This window comes from Anas acuta, chromosome 1 (assembly GCF_963932015.1).
Source record: "Anas acuta chromosome 1, bAnaAcu1.1, whole genome shotgun sequence".
Classification (NCBI taxonomy): Eukaryota; Metazoa; Chordata; class Aves; order Anseriformes; family Anatidae; genus Anas; species Anas acuta.
The window spans coordinates 172,548,167-172,559,847 of NC_088979.1; the positions used below are offsets into that span (position 1 = coordinate 172,548,167).

The following is an 11,681-nucleotide window of genomic DNA, read 5'->3' on the forward strand; positions in this document are numbered from 1 at the left end:
GCCTTTGAACATCAATACTGTTATATCAATAGTAGTTTAATTGTGATTGCAGATGCTGTCCGTGTATGTATTCCTCTGAATGTGCCTTCAGATGTCTAACATGTCACTTTGTTAGCTTGATTCTGTTCTTTAGAGTCAGTCTGCACTGGGGTTTGGGGGGGACACCTGGTATTTAGCTACTTAAGCTCTGGCAGCGTTTCATACTGACTCTTACATTGCATTACATGAGAGTATCTGTTTAAGGGGAGAACATAAAATTATGTTCTTAACTCTGTTTATGTAAATGGTCGTTATTAAACTTTAATGTATTTTGCTTTATCTTTAGGCAAAGGATATGCTGTTGCATGTACCCAAGAAGGAGAAGAGAAAAAACAAGCTTCAGGTTCATCTGGCACTAGGGGAGCTAGAAGGAAAGCAGTTAATACTACTCCTAGAAGAAGGTCTGCACGGAACACTAAAAATGAGACTCTGGGTCAGTCTCGGAGCTCACCTCGGTCAAGCAGTTCTGGATGCAGTGCCCCTGATGGCAACAACCAGCCTCTGAATAAGTCTTCTTTAGAATCAGAGAAAGCTCTTCCAAAACGAAAGTCTAAAAGAATAGTTAAACAACAAACACCTCTGGCTAAAAAGAAACTGAGAAGTTCTGCACGTTCTGAAAAGTCATCCAGTGATTCAGTAGATGATGACGACACTGCTGAGTCTGAAGCAGTTCAAACAGTAGATAAAGACCAGCAGTCAGATAATGAAAGCAGTAGTGCAAGCCTTCCACAGAAAAATGATGCAGAAACAGAATCTGCCAATGGACTGGAAAGCTGTAATGAACATACGGGAACTGAGGAAACTACAGGAGAACATGGCAAAGATGAAGACATTTCAGGCGATGCAGATACAAGTTTTTCAGTCCAAGAACCTCCAGTACTAACTTCAGGGGGAGAAGGTCAGGAATTTGAAGTAAAATGTCTTACTGAAAAAAACGTAGATCTTAAGAATCAGGATATCTGTGAAAACACTATTGAACAAACGGAAATAAGAGCAAGTTCCACAGATGAGGTATGTGACCATGCAACATCTGAAAAATCAGATCAGATATTGTGCAGTCCTCAAAATGAATTACTGGAGAACATAGATACTTTGAGAAAAGTACAACAGTCAATAGATAGCCCAGAAAATGAATTGCTGGAGTATCCTAAACCTTTGGAACAAGATCAGCCATTAGAGAGCCCAAGAAGTAAATTGCAAGAACATACAGAAGCCGCAGAAATAGATGATTCTGGGGCAGAAGAAAAAACAGAACATACAGAAGCTGTAGAAATAGATGATTCTGGGGCAGAAGAAAAAACAGTAGAAGAGTGTGCAAGTACAAATATTCAAAGCTTTAAAACTGTTCAAGACAAAGAACCAGATACATTAATACGCAATACTCCTACAGACAGTACATCAGAACAATCCTTGAATGAGAAGACTGTGCCAGAAGGTGAAGAGAGTAGAACTTCGGAGTCACCTCAGGTAAATGCTGAACATAAACATCTTGGAGAAGATAACAATGAAATGATACCAATGGATTGCGACTCATTTTGCAGTGACCAGAACGAGCCTCACATTGAACAGTTACCACCGGCTGAAACAACAGAGCAGGGAGAAATGGACTCCGTAGGGTGTGATGCTGTAAACTGTACATCAGTTTCAGGGCCTTCTGATGAAAAAGATGAAACTATTCCTCAAGAAAAAGAGTGTCAGTCAGAACTCAAAAAAGACAAAAAGACTCGAACAAGAAGGTCTAGATTTCACTCTCCATCAACAACTTGGTCTCCTTCTAGAAGAGAAGGCAGGAAATCTCAATCACCATCCCCTAAAAGGGAGAGAACCATAGACAGGAGCTCCCGATCACCAAAGAAGGAAACTGTTAGGGAGGGAAGGAGATCTTTATCTCGGTCTCCAAAAAGAGAGGCACTCAAAGATGAGAAAAAAGCGCCATCTCGATCTCCAAAGAGGGAGACTGTCAGGGAAAGTAGGAGATCATCTTCTCGGTCAAGAACTAGGGATTCATCTCCCAGGCAAAAATCTAGATCTCGAAGCAGTGATAGAGATAGTCAAAGAAGAGATCGTGATAGAGAGAGAAGAAATAGGAGATGGTCTAGGTCCCGGTCACGATCTAGGTCGAGATCGAGGTCCAGGACAAGAAATAAAGGGTTTTCATCCTCTAGAAATGAGAGGGATGGTCATTCACCTCGATGGAAAGAGAGATGGGCAAATGACAGCTGGAGGAGTCCCAGAGGAAACGATCGATACAGAAGAAGTGATCAAGAGAAACAGAATGAAAATCTTAAAGAGAAGGACAATACAGAAAAAAACAGTGATGAACAATGTTCTTCAGACAAGCGGAGGAATGATTGTCCAGACTGGGTAATGGAAAGGATAAATTCTGTTCCTGAGGGCAGGAACAGAGAGAGAGACAAACCACATTGGGAAGACAGCAGACATGATAATTCAGGACACGGTTGGAATAAAAACTTTGGTTCAGGTTGGATTCCAAATCGAGGGAGAGGTCACCGTGGCAGAGGTGGACGTGGCAGAGGTGGTTTCATGTATGGAGACCAGAGTGAAAATCACTGGCAAAATAGAAAACCTCTCTCAGGGAACTCAAATGGTTCTGGGAATGAAACTACAAGGTTCTCAGAACATCAGCCATACAAACATAAGAATGAGCAGGATTATTCTTTTGATACACCTGCTGATAGATCTGGGTGGACATCTGCCTCCAGCTGGGCTGTGAGAAAGACTTTACCTGCTGATGTGCAGAATTACTATTCAAGAAGAGGACGAAATTCTCCAAGCCCACAGTCTGGATGGGGAATGAGACAAGAAGAGGAGACACCTGAACAAGGTACTCATAGATTTAAAAGAAAGGTTGGTTGCAGATTCAGTAGATAAGTAAAATTCTATTCGTGTTGTCTTCATAGTTGTTTAGTTCTTCAAAATAAACTGGGGTGAATTTGTGATCACTTTGCAATATGTGTGTATGGTACATATAGCATCTGCCCACCTTTTAAAAGAGGAAATTTTTTTTCAACGAGATTTGCAATTGACTGTGCAGATCCACAACGTAGATTTGTGCTTCTTGCTTCTAAATAAGCTTTTCCCTCTTTATTTTTTTAAAAAGAGGAGTTTACTAATGCAAAAGTACTTTAGCATTAAAATTTCTCTAAATTCCAAATGTCAGTCTAGTTGTTGGTTTTTTTTTTTAATATATTTTTGAGTATTTTACAACTTAAAGGTAGCTCCCTAATAGAAATAAACTTTTTGGTAGAAAATCAGTTGACTGTAGTTGAGACAGATTCTAAATAGTTAAGAAGACATCCACAGATCGTTAATGCTCTGAAGTAAATGGCAGGTGTGAATTGTGTTTAAAAATCATAAAATCCAGTTCTGAAAGCAACAGCACTTGTCCTTTCCCCTTGTCATCTTGCTTTGTCTTTCATTCTATGTATTCTGCTTTTCAAAGGGAACTGCATCAAAGGCTTCTTAGTTTTGAGGAAGCTTTGTCAACCTTCAATTTGTTGCAGGAAAATTTATCAAACCTTTAATTGCAAGTACTGTGCATCTTGTAACATGTTTTGTAGTTTGGTAACAGTCATTCTAACTTCTGGAACCTGAAAGTCAGATGAGAGCATTGCAGCAAGCAGGAGCAAGCAGGCTAGGTGTGTGTATAGGAATAATAATAATAAAAAGAAAACAAACAAAAAAGCAGTGACTTGGGGCACAGAATAAGTTTTTAAGTCCATTTGAATTAGGTGAGAGGGCTCTCCAGGGAGGGATTCTGAGGGAAGGGGAATGCATCTGAACCGTAACCTATCAACCATTTCTCAGAACCAGTTTCTTGACTTTTTGGATTTCTCGCCATTTATACATTTTAGCTTCTGTTGAAGGTGGAGTGAGATAGTAAAACCATGTTTTTAAAAGAAGTGCCATCCCATGAGGTTATTTTTACTTCCAGCCTATATCTGTTGTACCATTGCAAAGTTTTTGAACAACTCTTTCTGAATATGAACGTTTTTGAAGTTTGTTGAGAGTGATTTATTATTCAGTGAAAACACACAGCAGAGTATTTCTGTAGATACCAGAAATGTCTACAGTGAGTGTGTATAACCTGGGCAAAGAGGAGCAGAAAGCAGTGTATGTGATAACATAAGACTAAACTTCTGAAATTGCAGAAGCTGGATAAGTTAAGTTGTGTTGCTGTTCTTCAGGAGAGATCCTGTTTCATTGTGATGGAACAATTTATTAGGTGTCCTGTGGGAACAAGTAGAGAAAATGAAAACTCAAAATGCAGGCTTCCACAGTAAGCTGACCTTTTTAAACTCAAACTAGTATTTGTCTGGTGATGAGTGCTGTGTGATGAGTGATGTGGTGCAGTATCTTTCAAATACTCAAATAGAGAAATCTCTTTGATACTCTATACTTCGTGAAGAGTTTAGACAAGTGGTTCCACTTTTTGCTTAATAAAATACATATTTAGTTTTACATACGGTCTGGTTTTTCTTTGGACAGATCCAAACCTCAAAGACCAAGGCAACCAGCAAAGTGATGGCTCTCAGTTACCAGTAAATATGATGCAGCAGCAGATGAACGTAATGCCGCAGGTGAACGCACAGCACCAACCCATGAATATGTTTCCATACCCCGTGGGTGTCCATCCTCCCATGATGAACATGCAACGCAGTCCTTTCAACATCCACCCTCCGATGCCCATGCATCTCCACGCCGGAGTGCCTCTCGTTCAGGTAGCTGCTCCCACAAATTTGTCTCAGGGATTACCTCCGCCTCCACCTCCACCCCCACCATCTCAACAAGTCAACTACATTGCTTCACAGCAAGATGGAAAACAATTGCAGGTATGCTTTATCAGAGCAGCAATGAGGCAACACACGAGTTAAGGGTTTCTTAAATTTAATTCTATATACTTGATAAATTTATACTTGCAGTTTCTTTCTCTCTTGCCTGTTCTCTCCCACCCCACATCAAATTTTAAGTGGAAGTATACATGAGGACATGAGAAGTTTGGGGGGGCTGTAGCTTTTAAATAATACATAACACCACAACTGATTTTGTTTGGTTTTGTGGTAATGAGATGTTCCAGCTGGTAATGGAACACTGAAAAATTTATTCAGTACTGTCCCTTGCCCTGTTCCCAGAACTAAGGAGAAAAAGGTAATTTCAAGTTTTCCCCTTCAAAATCGGGGTTTTGCTGTAGAAAATCCTTGAATCCTCTTCCAGCAGTGTGTAGGAAATGACCTCAGCCTCTTTGTTGCAGTTCTCATCCGTTGGGATGTTGTTTGAGCAGAGTAAAATTATCATCAAGTCCTGCATGGCATCGGTTTGTTCCGCACTTCCATTCTCCAGCTGTCACTGTCTCAGCAGCTCCACCACTGCCACCCCCACTGCCACATTCTCTGTTGTTTAATCTTTTGTGCCTTTTTATTAATAACTTCCAAGTTTTCTTTGGTACCTTTTCCTTGCTGCTTCTTGCCCAATTCTCCTGGTTTTGTATGCTTTGTTTGAGACCTAACTCTTGCTTCATTTCTCCAGTTACAAAAACTCGGCTGTGCTTGGGGCAGACCAGACCAACTCTTTGTGCCTTCCAAGATAGCTTAAAACAGCCTTTGTGTATGTGAGCTCCTCCTGTATGCAGCTGTTTATATTAGGAGTTGATATATCAGGGAAAGGAAAATGAACAACTTCCAAGAGAATGCACGGCCATGCAAGATGTAATGCCGTGTCTGTGATGTACAAAGGGTTTGTAAGGGTTTGACTGAGGTTTGTGCTTTTCTTCTGTTGTAGGCCTCCTCATGTAACCTGAAATGCTTTCCCCTTCCTTCCAAATTAAAAAAAAAAAAAAAGTTCTAGAACAACAAGTTCTAAACCTTTGTTTTTATGCAATGTCTCTGAAAAAAAAATTGAAATTAATTGATAAATTGCTAACATTTTTTTTCACTCTCAACTGCTGTTGACCGTTCACACCCACGTAGGAACAAACAAACAAAAACCTAAGTACCATGGGAAATACTGAATGGGTTTACAGGCCATGTGAAATACTTTAATAGTGAAAGTAAAACAGTAAGGTACTATTTGAATTAAAATGGTTGTAGATTCTTTGTTGATTTCATTTGTGCCTGCTGTCTGTAATTAAAATATTTTCACAGTTGGAAATCCAGTACATTTTATTTCTAAAATGTAGGAAGACAGAGTGCAGGCTGTGAACCTCTGCAAAATTTACCATCTAGTGCAGCAATAGGTACGATTGTATAGCAATTTGTGTACTGCTCCAAAATACAGGTATGTGTTAAGAAAGCCCCTGGTATATCTGTTGCTGTTATCTTTTGTGGAATGGTGTCCGTGAACCTGAATGTTCATGGGAAGTTCCTGCTGCTTTTTCTTTGAGCTTGCATTGAGTAAGTCCTTGGTGGTAGCACAATACAAATTAACAAATTCTTCAGGGCTCCAAGCTTTCCTGCCTTGTTCAAAGGAAGACGAAGATGGAGAACTGGCAAGCTTTAGTGTACTGATAATAGCAGTTTGATTATCTGCCTCTTTTCCCAGGATTTCAATCATTATTTTTCATCTAGATATACACAGACTTGAAAAAAGTAATGCTGATTACTTGGGGTGGGACAGGGGAGAAGCATTTAGGGTAGCCTGCCAGAAACATTCCTGGCTTTTGTCAAAAACGGTCTCCATCGGAGTTGCCAAGATCTACTTCATTTCTCAATTTCTGAAGAAATTGAGAAACTGAACAGTGTTCATGGTACCCTTTGGTGATGTTTGGAAATGTGTAGTAAATGGCTTTTCCTTAAGAACAGACCCTGGTGCTTCAGCCAGCATTTCACCTCCCTTGTGTTAGGCCGTAGGTATTTACGTGTTTGAAATTCACATGGAAGTTAAAGCCAGTGACAAACATGACAATGAATGTTTTCAAAGCAGTGTAATTATAAGACATGAATGCAGGCATGTGTTAAGGTTTTTTTTATGTATATTTAGGTGGTGACTTTTATTTTTTGGTGTTAATCTGATTTACAGCTATGGGCCTCTTGTTCTCTCCTGTGACAAAAAGGTTCTGCAGTTGTCAGGTTCCTTCACCCATGTGCTAACACCTTCCACGTCTGCCTGCAGGACACCATATCACTGGGATCTCCATCAGAGCCAGAATCTAGCAACCACACTGAAAACACAGCGGATGCCTTATTTCTCATGCTTTTTTTTTTTTTTTTTCCCCTTTGAGTAGATCCAGTATCACTTGCGTATCTTCCACAATAATGAATGGCGTGGAAACGAGTTGATGAGTCAAAGCGTGTAGCATTTGGTGCTTTTTCAATAGCTGCTGAAACATGCAGAAAGATGCATTGTCATACTGAAGGCCAATGTATTTTAACTCCTGATAACTTTTTAAAACAGGGTATGCAAAATGCTGCTCATGTGAGTAATAACATGAGTGCTCCAGCCTTGCCTGCGCCAACAGCAGTCCTGGGAAATGTGGGAACAGTTCAGGGACCAAGTTCTGGTAATGCAACGTCATCAAGTCACGTCAAAAGCTCTAATCCAGCTGTAAAACCGGGAGAAAACAAAGCAAGTGTGACAGTGGAAGCCACCGCAGATAGCTCGAAGAAGGACCAGGCAAGTTCAAAGTTGTCCATATACACACATACATTTCGAGATACTAAAAATATGACTGATGGTACCTCTTCTCTGTGTATCTTTTAATACTGTCATCTCTGTGATACTTTTGTCACAGCTCCAGGCTACAACAAACAAGGAATTGACTCTTTTTAGAGTAGTAGTTTTTAAAGCAGTACTGTTATGGATATTACTGTAATTGCAGTGGGACAACATTATGTTCTTAATAAAACATAGGCAGCTCTCACAAGTGCTGGAATATGCGTAAGTGGGCATAGTTTTCTAGTCTTTTATAGTAATTTTTATCTGTTTAAGTTTTAATTTGTGATTGACAATGAGATTATTTATGCAGGCATTTAAAAATAGTTTTGTTTTTCATCAGAAATTGTTAATTCAAGAAAAAGCGGCACAGGAGGTCAAGCTAGCTATTAAGCCTTTCTACCAAAATAAAGACATCACGAAGGAAGAATATAAAGAAATTGTGCGGAAAGCTGTGGATAAAGTAAGTTGATCTGTTAACAAAATCTGAAATGCGTATGTTTTAGTTGAGGCAGGCTTGGGGTGGGTTTTCTGACCATGTGGGAACTACTGGTAGTTGCTGCTGGGGGGTTGGGGGAGAACAGGAAAAGCAAAAATACCTTTGTCTGTCTTCTCCCACAAGCTGAAGAAGCTCTTGTGGATATGTAATTTATTGTTGGAAAGAGTTGAATGGGAATTAGGAAGTATTTGGGAAGTTTTGATGATTTCTAGAGTTACTCTGAGATGTAGAAACCTGGGGTATTGGGAAAATAAATATGAAGCAACGGCAAATCAACAAATGGATTTCAAACATATTTTTCTTTAAAACTGTTGTAGGTTTGTCATAGCAAGAGCGGAGAAGTTAATTCTGCGAAAGTGGCCAATCTAGTGAAAGCGTATGTAGACAAATACAAACATTCTCGGAAGAAAAATCCAGAAGAGGCAGTCTCCTGTGACAGGAAATAGAACACATTTTCAGTTTTTAATTTTATTCTATCTGCAAAGTGCAATTTCAACATAAACCGTTAACTGAAATCTGTACATGACAGTGATTTATATCTGCTTTTGATAAAATTATTTTTCAATGTAGTATATAATGTTTTGTTTAAAGAAATATAGATCTACAGGGCAACTTCTTTATTCCTTTTTAAAAACAGATGTCTAAAAAAGTAAAAGGTGTAAAGAAGAATCATTAGGAATGTACGATTGTGTGGATACTTAGGTGTACAGCATTTTGACTTGAATAACAGTGCATTAAATTAGAAACTTCTGTCTAAGTACATTGGTTTTGGAACAGGTATGTACAGTACATGTAATCAGTCAGATTAATTTTTTTCTTTTGATTTCTCCCTAATTATAGCAAAGATAAAATGTATTGCCTTGACAGATACTTCTAGTGTTAACTGGACAGGCTGAATGCAGGGGTCACAATGTGTATATAAAAAGGCACATGGAGTTCTCTGAACAGAAGAACTGTTTAGATTTTTAAAAGAAAAATCATAAACAGTGAAATTCAGTGCCCAAAATCATGGGCACTGTGCCATCTGTTGTAACACCAAATAAAAGTTATGCTGCTTGGTTTTGTTTGTGATGTTTTTCAATTTGTTTTCAAGGTAGTGGGGATGAACTTGATCAGTTTTTATGTGCTGAAAGCCCTCAATCACTACACACTGACAACCCACGTTCCAGTCTAATCCTGCCCGTAGCTAGTGAAACAGTGTAGGGAGTTGCTCTGTGTTGGATGTTCAGATGCACGAACCAGTTTCTTGTTATTTCACGTAGGATCAAGAAAGCAGGGATTTGTCTCCAGGTTCCCAGTTGATCAGAGGCTGACAGTTGTGCCAGGCTTGGCTGCGTAACACTTGCCCTTGTTAGCTAGGGACGTAGCATGGATTACCAAACTGCTATCACTGAAAATGCACAATGTGAAGTCAAGTGCAGCAGCTTTTGTTTCCCTGACCACTTTTCTACACAGAGGTTCGTAGAGGTACCACAAGCATTTTAAAAGCAGATCCAGGGTTATCAGAAATGCTAGAGGAATGCTTACCCCTAATGTAGCACATGCTTTACTGAGATCACAGCAGGGAGATTGCTGAAATACTGAGACAAATATGAGCCCCTTTTGGGAAAAATAGCTTGGGATCCTTCCAGCTCAGAGTAGGGAAGAAACCTTTCTCTGGGATTTACTCTGGGATAGGAAGACTTTCCCTTTCTCTGAGGGTACAGTGAAAACTTCAGCGCTCCCCCTTCAGTCCTGCTGCGTGGTAACAACCTTTAGTGTTGGCTCAGCCTGGCATCTGCTCCAGCCAAAGGTCTCCTGGCCCAAAAGCATGAATAAACATCCTGACACAAAGTATTGATAGAGGTTTTTGATAATTGTTCTCCTAGTAGCCAGTAGTTCCTCAAGTTAACTTTTCTAGACAGAAAACTCAGTCTTACCTCCTAAGCAGCTTCTGCAGAAGCCTGAGGATGAGCTAAGGGATAGACACCCATGCACACACACGTGGCTATATACAGAGAGAGATCTGTACAAATGTGATGTTTGTCACAGCAGTTGATCACTTGGTTTTAACTGTAACTTTCTGCAGACTTAACGAAGCATCTGACTGTCTATATTTATTTTTGTGTGCCTAAATGAAAATGCTATGTAAATTAGAGACTGCTATAATACATTTTCTACAGTCAAGACAGGCTTTAGATTTTTCAAAATACTCAGTTTTACACTGTGGTAGCAATTTGTATGATCTCTTGAACTATTTTAAGCTAAAATTGGTTAGCACTTTTTGAAAAATGTAGCAAATTGCTATGTCTATCCTGGTTTATCACGCCGTGCGTACTTATTTTTATTACCTTTTACTTCTCCGAATTTTTGGATTTTTAATGACTTTTTATATATCTTTTTACTCTATACAGTTGAGCCTTGCTATACAGCTCCTTTCAGGAGCCAGATAAGTGTTCGTGTCTTGTTTTTCTTGTAGAGGAGAGGTGGAAGTTGGGTGGGAAGGAAGGATGGAGTGCACAAACGAGAGCTGCTCCGGGCTGGCTGATCAGCCGTCACGTGCTGCCGTGTTGGTGGGGCAGTGACTGTAGTGATGCTCCTCTGTATTTCAAAACATTAATGAAGAATATGGGATAGATTAGAATGTGATTAGTGACTTTATTTTTTAGAGTGAAATTATTCAGAACTTACCAGAAAATATGCAGTTCACTACAAATTCTATGCTGAATTTAAAAAACAAAAATGACAAAATTCATTGCCTTAATACATAGACTCTCCTATTCTTCCTGAGGAGCAGTATGGTCTCTGTTGGTGTGACTGCCCGAGAAGGCACGTACCTTAACCCTGTAGTCATGTTTTTGTTAAAATAGTGTGAGAGCTGTATTTCTATTTATTGAAACTCCTTGTACTACATGCACTAGTACTGAAGGCAAGTGATGGGAATGCACAGTGCACCTGCTGCCCCTGGGGTATCAATAATTCATTCAGTCCAAATTGCCTCGAGGTAAATAATGACAAAACTGTATACTTTCTGTGAACTTATGCAAATGATAAGGATTTTCCTTGCACTCCTTCCACTGTCTCACTGTGCATGCTGCTTGAATGTCTCATCCTAAAGATGTGTCTTAGGAGCACAGTGGCTGTCCAAAGCCCACGATACGGTGTTTGTAGCAGAAGGCTGGAGTGCTGTCTACTGAAAAAAAATACTCTAAGAACTAGTTTTGTGTAGTGCTTAACATTTTCTAATAAATTCTTTTCACTAAGCTGGCAGTTGTCTGTGTTTGGTCTTCAATGATTCTGGCTCAAGTGGTTTAATTCAGAAAGCAGCATTAATTGCTATTACTTCTATACCTGTGCATACTTAATCTTGTTTGTGTTGTCTGGGCTCCCCCTCCTCTTCCCCACTCTTTGTTTTCAATTACCCTGCCCTCACCCTGCCTTGCCTGCCTGAAGATGCTGCGAGCTGAAGAGAAATAATGCATGTGGCAAAATGTTC

At 39.7% G+C, this 11,681-nt stretch overlaps 1 protein-coding gene across 3 annotated transcripts in view; it reads left to right on the forward strand.

Moving 5' to 3' along the window:
* Positions 1-11,455, forward strand: part of SCAF11 (SR-related CTD associated factor 11) — a 47,088-nt gene extending 35,633 nt beyond the window's left edge. For 2 of the 3 annotated variants that reach the window (XM_068669356.1, XM_068669357.1), the window contains exons 11-15: positions 326-2,884; positions 4,549-4,892; positions 7,450-7,668; positions 8,051-8,170; positions 8,524-11,455. In XM_068669356.1, the coding sequence (XP_068525457.1) occupies positions 326-2,884; positions 4,549-4,892; positions 7,450-7,668; positions 8,051-8,170; positions 8,524-8,652 (3,371 nt within the window). In that variant the 3' untranslated portion in view covers positions 8,653-11,455. The remainder of the gene's footprint in view (positions 1-325; positions 2,885-4,548; positions 4,893-7,449; positions 7,669-8,050; positions 8,171-8,523) is intronic. The other variant, XM_068669358.1, reaches the window with a different exon arrangement.
* Positions 11,456-11,681: the final 226 nt, after the last annotated feature.